Source organism: Petromyzon marinus, unplaced genomic scaffold (genome assembly GCF_048934315.1).
Source record: "Petromyzon marinus isolate PM22_M1 ecotype Great Lakes invasive population unplaced genomic scaffold, UKy_Petmar_22M1.pri1.0 PM_Scaffold_122, whole genome shotgun sequence".
NCBI lineage: Eukaryota > Metazoa > Chordata > Hyperoartia > Petromyzontiformes > Petromyzontidae > Petromyzon > Petromyzon marinus.
In genome coordinates this window covers 236,415-257,045 of record NW_027423083.1, presented here as the reverse complement: position 1 = coordinate 257,045, position 20,631 = coordinate 236,415, and the positions used below count along the sequence as shown (strand labels likewise).

The following is a 20,631-nucleotide window of genomic DNA, read 5'->3' as shown; positions in this document are numbered from 1 at the left end:
ATACACTACACTATACACTACACTACACACTACACTATACACTACTACACTATACACTACTATACACTACACTACTACACTATACACTACACTATACACTACACTATACACTACACTATACACTACACTATACACTACACTATACACTACACTACTATACACTACACTATACACTACACTATACACTACACTATACACTACACTCTACACTACACTATACACTACACTATACACTACACTATACACTACACTATACACTACACTATACACTACACTATACACTACACTATACACTACATTATACACTACACTATACACTACACTATACACTACACTACTATACACTACACTATACACTACACTATACACTACACTACACACTACACTATACACTACACTACTATACACTATACACTACACTATACACTACACTATACACTACACTATACACTACACTATACACTACACTATACACTACACTATACACTACTACACTATACACTACACTATACACTACACTATACACTACACTATACACTACACTATACACTACACTATACACTACACTATACCCTACACTATACACACTACACTATACACTACACTATACACTACACTATACACTACTATACACTACACTATACACTACACTACACTCTACACTACACTATACACTACACTATACCCTACACTATACCCTACACTATACACTACACTATACACTACACTACACACTACACTATACACTACACTATACACTACTATACACTACACTATACACTACACTATACACTACACTATACACTACACTATACACTACACTACACACTACTACACTGATATACACTATACACTACACTATACTATACACTATACTATACACTACACTATACACTACACTATACACTACTACACTGATATACACTATACACTATACTACTATACACTACACTATACACTACTACACTGATATACACTATACCCTACACTATACACTACACTACACACTACACTATACACTACACTATACACTACACTATGCACTACACTATACACTACACTATACACTACACTATACACTACACTACACACTACACTATACACTACACTATACACTACTACACTGATATACACTATACACTACACTATACACTACACTATACTATACACTACACTATACACTACACTATACCCTACACTATACACTACACTACACACTACTACACTGATATACACTATACACTACACTATACACTACACTATACTATACACTACACTATACACTACACTATACACTACTACACTGATATACACTATACACTACACTATACACTACACTATACACTACACTATACACTACTACACTGATATACACTATACACTATACTACTATACACTACACTATACACTACTACACTGATATACACTATACCCTACACTATACACTACACTACACACTACACTATACACTACACTATACACTACACTATGCACTACACTATACACTACACTATACACTACACTATACACTACACTACACACTACACTATACACTACACTATACACTACTACACTGATATACACTATACACTACACTATACACTACACTATACTATACACTACACTATACACTACACTATACCCTACACTATACACTACACTACTACACTGATATACACTATACACTACACTATACACTACACTATACTATACACTACACTATACACTACACTATACACTACTACACTGATATACACTATACACTACACTATACACTACACTATACACTACACTATACACTACTACACTGATATACACTATACACTATACTACTATACACTACACTATACACTACTACACTGATATACACTATACCCTACACTATACACTACACTACACACTACACTATACACTACACTATACACTACACTATACACTACACTATGCACTACACTATACACTACACTATACACTACACTATACACTACACTACACACTACACTATACACTACACTATACACTACTACACTGATATACACTATACACTACACTATACACTACACTATACACTACACTATACACTACTACACTGATATACACTATACACTACACTATACACTATACTACTATACACTACACTATACACTACTACACTGATATACACTACACTATACACTATACTATACACTACACTATACACTACACTATACACTACACTATACACTACACTATACACTACACTATATACTACACTATACACTACACTATACACTACACTATACACTATACACTACACTATACACTACACTATATACTACACTATACACTACACTATACACCACACTATACACTACTACACTATACACTACACTATACACTACTACACTATACACTACACTATACACTACACTATGTAATACACTATACACTACACTATACACTACACTATACACTACACTATACACTACACTATACACTACACTATACACTACACTATACACTACACTATACACTACACTATACACTATTACACTATACACTACTACACTATACACTACACTATACTCTACACTATACACTACTACACTATACACTACACTATACACTATACACTACACTATACACTACACTATATACTACACTATACACTACACTATACACCACACTATACACTACTACACTATACACTACACTATACACTACACTATACACTACTACACTATACACTACACTATACACTACACTATGTAATACACTATACACTACACTATACACTACACTATACACTACACTATATACTACACTATACACTACACTATACACTACACTATACACTACACTATACACTACACTATACACTATTACACTATACACTACTACACTATACACTACACTATACACTACACTATACACTACTACACTATACACTACACTATACACTACACTATACACTACACTATACACTACACTATACACTACACTATACACTACACTATACCCTACACTATACACACTACACTATACACTACACTATACACTACACTATACACTACTATACACTACACTATACACTACACTACACTCTACACTACACTATACACTACACTATACCCTACACTATACCCTACACTATACACTACACTATACACTACACTACACACTACACTATACACTACACTATACACTACTATACACTACACTATACACTACACTATACACTACACTATACACTACACTATACACTACACTACACACTACTACACTGATATACACTATACACTACACTATACTATACACTATACTATACACTACACTATACACTACACTATACACTACTACACTGATATACACTATACACTATACTACTATACACTACACTATACACTACTACACTGATATACACTATACCCTACACTATACACTACACTACACACTACACTATACACTACACTATACACTACACTATGCACTACACTATACACTACACTATACACTACACTATACACTACACTACACACTACACTATACACTACACTATACACTACTACACTGATATACACTATACACTACACTATACACTACACTATACTATACACTACACTATACACTACACTATACCCTACACTATACACTACACTACACACTACTACACTGATATACACTATACACTACACTATACACTACACTATACTATACACTACACTATACACTACACTATACACTACTACACTGATATACACTATACACTACACTATACACTACACTATACACTACACTATACACTACTACACTGATATACACTATACACTATACTACTATACACTACACTATACACTACTACACTGATATACACTATACCCTACACTATACACTACACTACACACTACACTATACACTACACTATACACTACACTATGCACTACACTATACACTACACTATACACTACACTATACACTACACTACACACTACACTATACACTACACTATACACTACTACACTGATATACACTATACACTACACTATACACTACACTATACTATACACTACACTATACACTACACTATACCCTACACTATACACTACACTACACACTACTACACTGATATACACTATACACTACACTATACACTACACTATACTATACACTACACTATACACTACACTATACACTACTACACTGATATACACTATACACTACACTATACACTACACTATACACTACACTATACACTACTACACTGATATACACTATACACTATACTACTATACACTACACTATACACTACTACACTGATATACACTATACCCTACACTATACACTACACTACACACTACACTATACACTACACTATACACTACACTATACACTACACTATGCACTACACTATACACTACACTATACACTACACTATACACTACACTACACACTACACTATACACTACACTATACACTACTACACTGATATACACTATACACTACACTATACACTACACTATACACTACACTATACACTACTACACTGATATACACTATACACTACACTATACACTATACTACTATACACTACACTATACACTACTACACTGATATACACTACACTATACACTACACTATACACTACACTATACACTACACTATACACTACACTATACACTACACTATATACTACACTATACACTACACTATACACTACACTATACACTATACACTACACTATACACTACACTATATACTACACTATACACTACACTATACACCACACTATACACTACTACACTATACACTACACTATACACTACTACACTATACACTACACTATACACTACACTATACACTACACTATACACTACACTATACACTACACTATACACTACACTATACACTACACTATACACTACACTATACACTACACTATACACTACACTATACACTATTACACTATACACTACTACACTATACACTACACTATACTCTACACTATACACTACTACACTATACACTACACTATACACTATACACTACACTATACACTACACTATATACTACACTATACACTACACTATACACCACACTATACACTACTACACTATACACTACACTATACACTACACTATACACTACTACACTATACACTACACTATACACTACACTATGTAATACACTATACACTACACTATACACTACACTATACACTACACTATATACTACACTATACACTACACTATACACTACACTATACACTACACTATACACTACACTATACACTATTACACTATACACTACTACACTATACACTACACTATACACTACACTATACACTACTACACTATACACTACACTATACACTACACTATACACTACACTATACACTACTACACTACACTATACACTACTACACTATACACTAGTACTTTACACTACACTATACACTAGTACTTTACACTACACTATACACTACTACACTATACACTACACTATACACTACTACACTATACACTACACTATACACTACACTATACACTACACTATACACTACACTATACACTAGTACTTTACACTACACTATACACTACTACACTATACACTACACTATACACTACACACTACTACACTATACACTACTACACTATACACTATACTATACACTACACTATACACTACTACACTATACACTACACTATACACTACACTATACACTACACTATACACTACACTATACACTACACTATACACTACACTATATACTACACTATACACTACACTATACACCACACTATACACTACTACACTATACACTACACTATACACTACACTATACACTACACTATACACTAGACTATACACTATACTACTATACACTACACTATACACTACACTATACACTATACACTACACTATACACTACACTATACACTACTACACTGATAGACACTACACTGATATACACTACACTGATATACACTACACTATACACTACTACACTGATAGACACTACACTGATATACACTACACTATACACTACACTATACACTACACTATACACTAAACTATACACTACACTATACACTACACTATACACTAAACTATACCCTACACTATACACTACACTATACACTACACTATACACTAAACTATACACTACACTCTACACTATACTACTATACACTACACTATACACTATACTACTATACACTACACTATACACTACACTATACACTACACTACACTATACACTACTACACTGATAGACACTACACTGATATACACTACACTATACACTACACTATACACTACACTATACACTACACTATACACTACGTTATACACTACACTATACACTACACTATACACTACACTATACACTACGCTATACACTACACTATACACTACACTATACACTACACTATACACTACACTATACACTATACTATACACTACACTATACACTACACTATACGCTATAAATTACACTGATATACACTACACTATACACTACACTATATACTACACTATACTAATATACACTACACTATACACTACTATACACTACACTATACACTACACTATACACTACATTATACACTACACTATACACTACACTATACACTACACTATACACTACACTATACACTATACTACTATACACTACACTATACACTACTACACTATACACTACACTACTACACTGATATACACTACACTACACACTACACTATACACTACACTATACACTCCACTATACACTACTATACACTATACTAATGTTACTACACTACACTATACACTGCTACACTGATAGACACTACACTATACACTACACTACTATTACTACACTACTATACACTACACTATACACTACACTATACACTATACACTACACTATACACTACTATACACTACACTATACACTACTACACTGATATACACTACACTATACACTACACTACTATTACTACACTACTACTATACACTACACTATACACTACACTATACACTACACTATACACTACTACACTGATATACACTATACACTACACTATACACTACACTATACACTACACTATACACTACACTGTACACTACACTGTACACTACACTATACACTACACTGTACACTACACTATAAACTACACTATACACTACACTATACACTACACTATACACTACACTACTACTACACTACACTATATAGTACATTATACACTACATTATACACTATACACTACTATACACTGCTATACACTATACTATACACTACTATACAATACACTATACACTACACTACTATGCACTACACACTACACTACTATACACTACACAATACACTACTCTACACTACACTATACACTACACTATACACTACACTATACACTACACTACTATACACTACACTATACACTACACACTATACACTACACTATACACTACACTATACACTACACTACTATACACTACTATACACTACACACTACACTATACACTACACTACTATACACTATACACTACTACTGTACACTATACACTACTATACACTACTATACACTATACACTACACTGCTATACACTATACACTACACTATACACTACACTATACACTTCACTATACACTACTATTACTACACTACTATACACTACACTACTATACACTACACTACTACTATACACTATACACTACTATACACTATACACTACACTGCTATACACTATACACTACTACTATACGCTATACACTACTATACACTACACTATACACGAAGCTACTATACATTATACACTACTATACATTATACACTACACTACGATATACACTATACACCACACTACACACTACTATACACTATACACTACTATACACTACACTACTATACACTATACACCACTACGATACACTATACACTACTACTATACACTCTATACTACTACTATACACTACACTACTATACACTATACACTACACTGTACACTAATATACACTATACACTACACTATACACTACACTACTATACACTATACACTACACTATACACTACACTACTATACACTATACACTACACTGTACACTAATATACACTATACACTACACTACTATACACTATACACTACACTATACACTACACTCCTATACACTATACACTACACTGTACACTAATATACACTATACACTACGCTATACACTACACTATACACTACACTGTACACTAATATACACTATACACTACACTATACACTACATTATACACTACACTATACACTACACTATACACTACACTATACACTACAGTTTAACACGTAGGCTTTCGCGACCAATATTATTCATAATAAAGGTTCTTGGGTTAGATCGCGTTTATTTATAAATGTGTCGTAACCCTCCACCACCCGACACGGCCAATCAGCAAAGAAAAGTGTCACGTTGACAAAAGACAAATAATTCACTACTTCAGCCCACCGGTGTGTTGAAGAGTTAATCCACATTTACAGTTTGAGTACGACGTTTCGCTGGTAAATACTTCCAGCATCATCGGGCAATTCGCGAATTATGTGGATTAACTCTTCAACACACCGGTGGGCTGAAGTAGTGAATTATTTGTCTTTGTCAACGTGACACTTTTTTGCTGATTGGCCGTGTCGGGTGGTGGAGGGTTACGACACATTTATAAATAAACGCGATCTAACCCAAGAACCTTTATTATGAACTATACACTACACTATACTTTACACTACACTATACACTACTATTACTGTTGTTGTGGTTGATGTTGATGATGTTGTTGTTGTAGTAGTTGTTGTTGTTGTTGATGTTGATGATGTTGTTGTTGATGTTGTTGTTGTTGTTGATGTTGTTGTTGATGTTGTTGATGTTGTTGATGTTGTTGTTGTAGTAGTTGTTGTTGTTGTTGATGTTGATGATGTTGTTGTTGATGTTGTTGTTGTTGATGTTGTTGATGTTGTTGATGTTGTTGTTGTAGTAGTTGTTGTTGTTGTTGATGTTGATGATGTTGTTGTTGATGTTGTTGTTGTTGATGTTGTTGTTGTGGTTGTTGTTGTTGTGGTTGATGTTGTTGTTGTTGATGTGGTGTTGTTGTGGTTGTTGTGGTTGTTGTTGTTGTGGTTGTTGATGTTGTTGATGTTGTATTTGTTGTTGATGTTGTTGTTGATGTTGATGATGTTGTTGTTGTTGATGTTGTTGATGTTGTTGATGTTTTTGTGGTGGTTGTTGTGGTTGATGTTGTTATGGTTGATGTTGATGTTGTTGTTGTAGTTGTTGTAGTTGTTGTTGTTGTTGTGGTGGTTGATGTTGTTGTTGTTGATGTTGTTGATGTTGTGGTTGATGTTGTGGTTGATGTTGTTGTGGTTGATGTTGTTGTTGTTGTGGTTGATGTTGATGTTGTTGTTGTAGTTGTTGTAGTTGTTGTTGTTGTTGTGGTGGTTGATGTTGTTGTTGTAGTTGTTGATGTTGTTGTTGATGTTGTGGTTGATGTTGTGGTTGATGTTGTTGTGGTTGATGTTGTTGATGTTGTTGTTGATGTTGTTGTTGTAGTTGTTGTAGTTGTTGTTGTTGTTGTGGTTGTTTATGTTGTTGTTGTTGTTGTTGATGTTGTTGTGGTTGTTTATGTTGTTGATGTTGTTGATGTTGTTGTTGTAGTTGTTGTAGTTGTTGATGATGATGTTGTTGTTGTTGATGTTGTTGATGTTGTGGTTGCTGTGGTTGTTGTTGTTGTTGATGATGTTGATGATGTTGTTGTTGTTGTTGATGTTGTTGTTGTTGTTGTTGATGTTGTTGTTATTGATGTAGTTTATGTTGTTGATGTTGATGTTGTTGATGTTGATGTTGTTGTGTTTGTTGTGTTTGTTGTTGTGTTTGTTGTTGCAGGGCCGGATCCCAGTCAAGTGGATGGCTGTGGAGTCGCTGTTCGACCAAATCTACACATCGCAGAGTGACGTGTAACTAGCACTAACTACCACTCTAACTAGCACTCTAACTAGCACTAACTAGCACTAACTACCACTCTAACTAGCACTAACTACCACTCTAACTAGCACTCTAACTACCACTAACTAGCACTAACTACCACTCTAACTAGCACTAACTACCACTCTAACTAGCACTCTAACTACCACTAGCACTATCTACCATTATCACTAACTACCACTCTAACTAGCACTCTAACTACCACTAACTACCACTATCACTAACTACCACTATCACTAACTAGCACTAACTACCACTATCACTAACTACCACTCTAACTAGCACTTTAACTATCACTAACTACCACTATCACTACCAATATAACTAGCACTAACTACCACTCTAACTAGCACTAACTACCACTAACTACCACTATCACTACCAATATAACTAGCACTAACTACAACTCTAACTAGCACTCTAACTTGCACTAACTACCACTAACTACCACTCTAACTAGCACTAACTACCACTCTAACTAGCACTCTAACTACCACTAGCACTATCTACCATTATCACTAACTACCACTATCACTAACTATCACTAACTACCACTATCACTAACTACCACTATCACTAGCACTCTAACTACCACTAACTACCACTATCACTACCTACCACTATCACTAACTACCACTCTAACTAGCACTCTAACTACCACTATCACTAACTACCACTATCACTAGCACTCTAACTAGCACTAACTACCACTATCACTACCACTCTAACTACCACTATCACTAACTTCCACTATCACTAGCGCACTAACTACCACTATCACTAACTACCACTAGCACTAACTACCACTAGCACTAACTACCACTATCACTAACTACCACTATCACTACCACTCTAACTACCACTATCACTAACTACCACTATCACTACCACTCTAACTACCACTATCACTAACTACCACTAGCACTAACTACCACTATCACTACCAATATAACTAGCACTAACTACCACTAACTACCACTCTCACTACCACTCTAACTACCACTATCACTACCAATATGACTAGCACTAACTACCACTATCACTACCACTCTAACTACCACTAACTAGCACTAACTACTACTAGCACTAACTACCACTATCACTACCACTCTAACTACCACTAACTAGCACTAACTACCACTATCACTAACTACCACTATCACTATAACTATAACTATCACTAACTACCACTATCACTAACTACCACTATCACTACCACTCTAACTACCACTAACTATCACTAACTACCACTATCACTATCTACCACTATCACTACCAATATAACTAGCACTAACTACCACTATCACTACCACTAACTAGCACTAACTAGCACTAACTACCACTATCACTAACTACCACTATCACTACCAATATAACTAGCACTAACTACCACTATCACTAACTACCACTATCACTAACTACCACTAGCACTAACTACCACTATCACTAGCACTTTAACTATCACTAATACCACTATCACTACCAATATAACAAGCACTAACTACCACTATCACTAACTACCACTATCACTAACTACCACTATCACTAACTACCACTAGCACTACCACTCTAACTACCACTAACTAGCACTCTCACTAACTACCACTCTCACTAACTACCACTCTAACTAGCACTCTAACTATCACTAACTACCACTATCACTACCAATACAACTAGCACTAACTACCACTATCACTAACTACCACTATCACTACCACTAACTAGCACTAACTACCACTATCACTACCACTCTAACTACTACTAACTAGCACTAACTTCCACTAACTAACACTAACTACCACTATCACTACCACTAACTAGCACTAACTACCACTATCACTACCAATAAAACTAGCACTAACTACCACTACCACTAACTACCACTAGCACTAACTACCACTATCACTACCACTCTAACTACCACTAACTAGCACTAACTACCAATATCACTAACTACCACTATCACTACCACTCTAACTACCACTAACTAGCACTAACTACCACTATCACTAACTACCACTATCACTACCAATATAACTAGCACTAACTACCACTCTAACTACCACTATCACTAACTACCACTATCACTAACTACCACTATCACTACCACTCTAACTACCACTAACTAGCACTAACTACCACTATCACTAACTACCACTATCACTAACTACCACTCTCACTAACTACCACTCTAATTAGCACTCTAACTACCACTATCACTACCAATATGACTAGCACTAACTACCACTATCACTACCACTCTAACTACCACTAACTAGCACTAACTACCACTAGCACTAACTACCACTATCACTACCACTCTAACTACCACTAACTAGCACTAACTACCACTAGCACTAACTACCACTATCACTACCACTCTAACTACCACTAACTATCACTAACTACCACTATCACTAACTACCACTATCACTACCACTCTAACTACCACTAACTAGCACTAACTACCACTATCACTAACTACCACTATCACTACCACTCTAACTACCACTAACTAGCACTAACTACCACTAGCACTAACTACCACTATCACTACCACTCTAACTACCACTAACTATCACTAACTACCACTATCACTAACTACCACTATCACTACCACTCTAACTACCACTAACTAGCACTAACTACCACTATCACTAACTACCACTATCACTACCACTCTAACTACCACTAACTAGCACTAACTACCACTAGCACTAACTACCACTATCACTACCACTCTAACTACCACTAACTATCACTAACTACCACTATCACTAACTACCACTATCACTACCACTCTAACTACCACTAACTAGCACTAACTACCACTATCACTATCTACCACTATCACTACCAATATAACTAGCACTAACTACCACTATCACTACCAATATAACTAGCACTAACTACCACTATCACTACCACTAACTACCACTAACTAGCACTAACTACCACTATCACTAACTACCACTATCACTACCAATATAACTAGCACTAACTACCACTATCACTAACTACCACTATCACTAACTACCACTCTCACTAACTACCACTCTAACTAGCACTTTAACTATCACTAACTACCACTATCACTACCAATACAACTAGCACTAACTACCACTATCACTAACTACCACTATCACTACCACTAACTAGCACTAACTACCACTATCACTACCACTCTAACTACTACTAACTAGCACTAACTTCCACTAACTAACACTAACTACCACTATCACTACCACTAACTAGCACTAACTACCACTATCACTACCAATAAAACTAGCACTAACTACCACTACCACTAACTACCACTAGCACTAACTACCACTATCACTACCACTCTAACTACCACTAACTAGCACTAACTACCAATATCACTAACTACCACTATCACTACCACTCTAACTACCACTAACTAGCACTAACTACCACTATCACTAACTACCACTATCACTAACTACCACTAGCACTAACTACCACTATCACTAGCACTTTAACTATCACTAATACCACTATCACTACCAATATAACAAGCACTAACTACCACTATCACTAACTACCACTATCACTAACTACCACTATCACTAACTACCACTAGCACTACCACTCTAACTACCACTAACTAGCACTCTCACTAACTACCACTCTCACTAACTACCACTCTAACTAGCACTCTAACTACCACTAACTACCACTATCACTACCAATATAACTAGCACTAACTACCACTATCACTACCACTATCACTAACTACCACTATCACTACCACTCTAACTACCACTAACTAGCACTAACTACCACTATCACTAACTACCACTATCACTACCAATATAACTAGCACTAACTACCACTCTAACTACCACTATCACTAACTACCACTATCACTAACTACCACTATCACTACCACTCTAACTACCACTAACTAGCACTAACTACCACTATCACTAACTACCACTATCACTAACTACCACTCTCACTAACTACCACTCTAACTAGCACTCTAACTACCACTATCACTACCAATATGACTAGCACTAACTACCACTATCACTACCACTCTAACTACCACTAACTAGCACTAACTACCACTAGCACTAACTACCACTATCACTACCACTCTAACTACCACTAACTAGCACTAACTACCACTAGCACTAACTACCACTATCACTACCACTCTAACTACCACTAACTATCACTAACTACCACTATCACTAACTACCACTATCACTACCACTCTAACTACCACTAACTAGCACTAACTACCACTATCACTAACTACCACTATCACTACCACTCTAACTACCACTAACTAGCACTAACTACCACTATCACTATCTACCACTATCACTACCAATATAACTAGCACTAACTACCACTATCACTACCAATATAACTAGCACTAACTACCACTATCACTACCACTAACTACCACTAACTAGCACTAACTACCACTATCACTAACTACCACTATCACTACCAATATAACTAGCACTAACTACCACTATCACTAACTACCACTATCACTAACTACCACTCTCACTAACTACCACTCTAACTAGCACTTTAACTATCACTAACTACCACTATCACTACCAATACAACTAGCACTAACTACCACTATCACTAACTACCACTATCACTACCACTAACTAGCACTAACTACCACTATCACTACCACTCTAACTACTACTAACTAGCACTAACTTCCACTAACTAACACTAACTACCACTATCACTACCACTAACTAGCACTAACTACCACTATCACTACCAATAAAACTAGCACTAACTACCACTACCACTAACTACCACTAGCACTAACTACCACTATCACTACCACTCTAACTACCACTAACTAGCACTAACTACCAATATCACTAACTACCACTATCACTACCACTCTAACTACCACTAACTAGCACTAACTACCACTATCACTAACTACCACTATCACTACCACTAACTACCACTAACTAGCACTAACTGCCACTATCACTAACTACCACTATCACAATAACTATCACTACCACTAACTACCACTCTCACTAACTACCACTATCACTACCACTCTAACTACCACTAACTAGCACTATCTACCACTATCACTAACTACCACTATCACTAACTACCACTATCACTACCACTATCACTACCACTAACTACCACTAACTACCACTCTCACTAACTACCACTATCACTACCACTCTAACTACCACTAACTAGCACTATCTACCACTATCACTAACTACCACTATCACTACCACTCTAACTACCACTAACTAGCACTAACTACCACTCTAACTAGCACTTTAACTATCACTAACTACCATTATCACTACCAATATAACTAGCACTAACTACCACTATCACTAACTACCACTATCACTACCAATATAACTAGCACTAACTACCACTATCACTACCAATATAACTACCACTAACTACCACTATCACTACCACTCTAACTACCACTAACTAGCACTATCTACCACTATCACTAACTACCACTATCACTACCACTCTAACTACCACTAACTAGCACTAACTACCACTCTAACTATCACTAACTACCACTATCACTACCAATATAACTATCACTAACTACCACTATCACTAACTACCACTATCACTACCACTCTAACTTCCACTATCACTAACTACCACTAGCACTAACTACCACTATCACTACCAATATAACTAGCACTAACTACCACTAACTACCACTCTCACTACCACTCTAACTACCACTATCACTACCAATATGACTATCACTAACTACCACTATCACTAACTACCACTATCACTACCACTCTAACTACCACTAACTAGCACTAACTACCACTAGCACTAACTACCACTATCACTACCACTCTAACTACCACTAACTAGCACTAACTACCACTATCACTATCTACCACTATCACTACCAATATAACTAGCACTAACTACCACTATCACTACCAATATAACTAGCACTAACTACCACTATCACTACCACTAACTACCACTAACTAGCACTAACTACCACTATCACTAACTACCACTATCACTACCAATATAACTAGCACTAACTACCACTATCACTAACTACCACTATCACTAACTACCACTCTAACTAGCACTTTAACTATCACTAACTACCACTATCACTACCAATACAACTAGCACTAACTACCACTATCACTAACTACCACTATCACTACCACTAGCTAGCACTAACTACCACTATCACTTCCACTAACTACCACTAACTAGCACTAACTACCACTATCACTAACTACCACTATCACTATAACTATAACTAGCACTAACTACCACTATCACTAACTACCACTATCACTACCAATATAACTAGCACTAACTACCACTATCACTACCAATATAACTAGCACTAACTACCACTATCACTACCACTCTAACTACCACTAACTAGCACTATCACTAACTACCACTATCACTAACTACCACTATCACTATAACTATCACTAACTAGCACTATCTACCACTATCACTAACTACCACTATCACTACCACTCTAACTACCACTAACTACCACTATTACGAACTACCACTACCACTATAACTATAACTATCACTACCACTAACTACCACTATCACTAACTACCACTATCACTACCACTCTAACTACCACTAACTACCACTATCACTAACTACCACTACCACTATAACTATCACTACCACTAACTACCACTATCACTAACTACCACTCTAATTACCACTATCACTAGCACTCTAACTAGCACTACTATACAAAGACACACTGTGTGTGTCTCTGTGTCTCTCTGTGTCTCTCTCTGTCTCCATGTCTCTCTGTCTGTGTGTGATGGTGCTGATTGTAGCTGGTCCTTAGGCGTCCTCCTGTGTCTCTCTGTCTGTGTCTCTCTGTGTGTCTCTCTGTGTCTCTGTGTGTCTCTCTGTGTCTCTGTGTGTGTCTCTCTCTGTGTGTCTCTGTGTCTCTGTGTGTGTCTCTCTCTGTGTCTCTCTGTCTCTCTGTGTCTCTCTGTCTCTCTCTGTGTGTCTCTCTCTGTGTGTCTCTGTCTCTCTCTGTGTGTCTCTCTCTGTGTGTCTCTCTGTCTGTGTGTCTCTCTCTCTGTGTGTCTCTCTGTCTGTGTCTCTCTCTGTGTCTCTGTGTGTGTCTCTCTCTGTGTCTCTCTGTCTCTCTCTGTGTGTCTCTCTCTGTGTCTCTCTGTCTCTCTCTGTGTGTCTCTCTCTGTGTGTCTCTGTCTCTCTCTGTGTCTCTCTCTCTCTGTGTGTCTCTCTCTGTCTCTGTGTTTCTCTCTCTGTCTGTGTCTCTCTGTCTCTCTCTGTGTGTCTCTCTCTTTGTGTGTCTCTGTCTCTCTGTGTGTCTCTCTCTCTGTATCTCTCTGTCTCTCTCTGTGTGTCTCTCTCTGTGTATCTCTGTCTCTCTGTGTCTCTCCGTCTGTGTCTCTCTCTCTGTGTCTCTCTCTCTGTGTGTCTCTCTCTGTGTGTCTCTCTGTCTCTCTCTGTGTGTCTCTCTCTGTCTGTGTCTCTCTCTGTGTGTCTCTCTCTGTGTGTGTCTCTCTGTCTGTGTCTCTCTCTCTGTGTGTCTCTCTCTGTGTGTCTCTCTGTCTCTCTCTGTGTGTCTCTCTCTGTGTATCTCTGTCTCTCTGTGTCTCTCCGTCTGTGTCTCTCTCTGTGTCTCTCTCTCTGTGTGTCTCTCTCTGTGTGTCTCTCTGTCTCTCTCTGTGTGTCTCTCTCTGTCTGTGTCTCTCTCTCTCTCTGTGTCTCTCTCTCTGTGTGTCTCTCTGTCTGTGTCTCTCTCTCTGTGTGTCTCTCACTGTGTGTCTCTGTGTCTCTCTCTCTCTGTCTCTCTCTGTGTGTCTCTCACTGTGTGTCTCTGTGTCTCTGTGTGTCTCTGTGTGTCTCACTGTGTGTCTCTGTGTGACTCTCTGTGTCTCTCTGTCTCTCTCTGTGTGTCTCTGTGTCTCTGTGTGTCTCTCACTGTGTGTCTCTCTGTCTCTCTCTGTGTCTGTGTGTGTGATGGTGCTGATTGTAGCTGGTCGTTCGGCATCCTCCTGAGTCTCTCTATCTCTCTCTGTGTGTGTCTCTGTGTGTGTGTCTCTGTGTGTGTCTCTCTCTGTGTGTCTCTCTCTGTGTCTCTCTCTGTCTCTGTGTTTCTCTCTCTCTGTGTCTCTGTGTGTGACGGTGCTGATTGTAGCTGGTCGTTCGGCGTCCTGTCTCTCTGTGTGTCTCTCTCTGTGTGTCTCTCTGTGTGTCTCTGTGTCTCTGTGTGTCTCTGTGTGTCTCTGTGTGTCTCTCTCTGTGTGTCTCTCTCACTGTGTCTCTCTGTGTCTCTCTCTGTCTCTGTGTGTGATGGTGCTGATTGTAGCTGGTCGTTCGGCGTCCTGTCTCTCTGTGTGTCTCTCTCTGTGTCTCTCTGTGTGTCTCTCTCTGTGTATCTCTCTGTCTCTGTGTTTCTCTCTCTGTGTGTCTCTCTGTGTCTCTGTGTGTCTCTCACTGTGTGTCTCTCACTGTGTCTCTCTGTGTCTCTGTGTGTCTCTCACTGTGTGTCTCTCACTGTGTCTCTCTGTGTCTCTGTGTGTCTCTGTGTCTCTGTGTCTCTCACTGTGTGTCTCTGTGTGTGATGGTGCTGATTGTAGCTGGTCGTTCGGCGTCCTCCTGTGTCTCTCTCTCTGTGTGTCACTCTGTGTCTCTGTGTGTCTCTCACTGTGTGTCTCTGTGTGTCTCTGTGTGTCTCTGTGTGACTCTCTCTGTCTCTCACTGTGTGTCTCTCTCTCTCTCTGTGTGTCTCTCTCTGTGTGTCTCTCACTGTGTCTCTCTGTGTCTCTGTGTGTCTCTCTCTCTCTCTCTGTGTCTCTCACTGTGTGTCTCTGTGTGTCTCTGTGTGTCTCTGTGTGTCTCTCTCTGTCTCTGTGTTTCTCTCTCTCTCTGTGTCTCTGTGTCTCTCTGTGTGTCTCTCACTGTGTGTCTCTGTGTGTCTCTCTCACTGTGTGTCTCTCACTGTGTGTCTCTCACTGTGTGTCTCTCTCTCTGTGTGTGACGGTGCTGATTGTAGCTGGTCGTTCGGCGTCCTGTCTCTCTGTGTGTCTCTCTCTGTGTCTCTCTGTGTGTCTCTCTCTGTGTGTCTCTCTCTGTCTCTGTGTTTCTCTCTCTCTGTGTCTCTCTGTGTCTCTGTGTGTCTCTGTGTTTCTCTCACTGTGTGTCTCTCACTGTGTGTCTGTGTGTGTGATGGTGCTGATTGTAGCTGGTCGTTCGGCGTCCTGCTGTGGGAGATGGCATCGCTGGGGGCATCGCCGTACCCCGGGGTACCCCCAGAGAGTCTCTACCCCCTGCTCAAGTCTGGGTACAGACTAGGACAACCAGACTCAACCAGCGATGCATTGTGAGTCTTTCTGTGTGTGTCTGTGAGTCTCTGTGAGTGTCTGTGAGTCTCTGTGTGTCTCTGTGAGTCTCTGTGAGTCTCTGTGTGAGTCTGTGAGTCTCTGTGAGTGTCTTTGTGTCTCTGTGTCTCTGTGTGTCTCTGTGAGTCTCTCTGAGAGTCTCTACCCCCTGCTCAAGTCTGGCTACAGACTAGGACAACCAGACTCAACCAGCGATGCATTGTGAGTGTCTCTGTGAGTCTCTGTGTGTCTCTGTGTGTCTGTGAGTGTCTGTGTGTCTCTGTGAGTCTCTGTGAGTCTCTGTGTGTCTGTGAGTCTCTGTGTGTCTCTGTGAGTCTCTGTGTGTCTCTGTGAGTCTCTGTGAGTCTCTGTGTGTCTCTGTGAGTCTCTGTGTGTCTCTGTGAGTCTCTGTGAGTCTGTGTGTGTCTCTGTGAGTCTCTGTGAGTCTCTGTGTGTGTCTCTGTGTGTGTCTGTGAGTCTCTGTGAGTCTCTGTGAGTCTCTGTGAGAGTCTCTACCCCCTGCTCAAGTCTGGGTACAGACTTGGACAACCAGACTCAACCAGCGATGCATTGTGAGTGTCTCTGTGAGTCTCTGTGAGTCTCTGTGTGTCTGTGAGTCTCTGTGAGTCTCTGTGTGTCTCTGTGAGTCTCTGTGAGTCTCTGTGAGTCTCTGTGTGTCTGTGAGTCTCTGTGTGTCTCTGTGAGTCTCTGTGTGTCTCTGTGAGTCTCTGTGAGTCTCTGTGTGTCTGTGAGTCTCTGTGTATCTCTGTGAGTCTCTGTGAGTCTCTGTGTGTCTGTGAGTCTCTCTGTGTCTCTGTGAGTCTCTGTGTGAGTCTGTGTGTGTCTGTGAGTCTCTGTGAGTCTCTGTGTGTCTGTGAGTCTCTGTGAGTCTCTGTGTGTCTCTGTGAGTCTCTGTGAGTCTCTGTGTGTCTCTGTGAGTCTGTGTGAGTCTCTGTGAGTCTGTGAGTCTCTGTGAGTCTCTGTGAGTCTCTGTGAGAGTCTCTACCCCCTGCTCAAGTCTGGGTACAGACTAGGACAACCAGACTCAACCAGCGATGCATTGTGAGTGTCTCTGTGAGTCTCTGTGTATCTGTGAGTCTCTGTGAGTCTCTGTGAGTCTCTGTGAGTCTCTGTGAGAGTCTCTACCCCCTGCTCAAGTCTGGGTACAGACTTGGACAACCAGACTCAACCAGCGATGCATTGTGAGTGTCTGTGTGTCTATGTGTGTCTCTGTGAGTCTCTGTGAGTGTCTGTGTATCTGTGAGT

The 20,631-nt window shown here is 38.7% G+C and overlaps 1 protein-coding gene across 1 annotated transcript in view; it reads left to right on the top strand.

Moving 5' to 3' along the window:
• LOC142922624 (proto-oncogene tyrosine-protein kinase receptor Ret-like) overlaps positions 1–19,371 on the top strand; it is a 27,696-nt gene extending 8,325 nt beyond the window's left edge. The window contains exons 4-5 of the mRNA XM_076063446.1: positions 9,875–9,945; positions 19,230–19,371. Of these exons, the coding sequence (XP_075919561.1) occupies positions 9,875–9,945; positions 19,230–19,371 (213 nt within the window). The remainder of the gene's footprint in view (positions 1–9,874; positions 9,946–19,229) is intronic.
• The last annotated feature ends 1,260 nt before the right edge of the window (positions 19,372–20,631 follow it).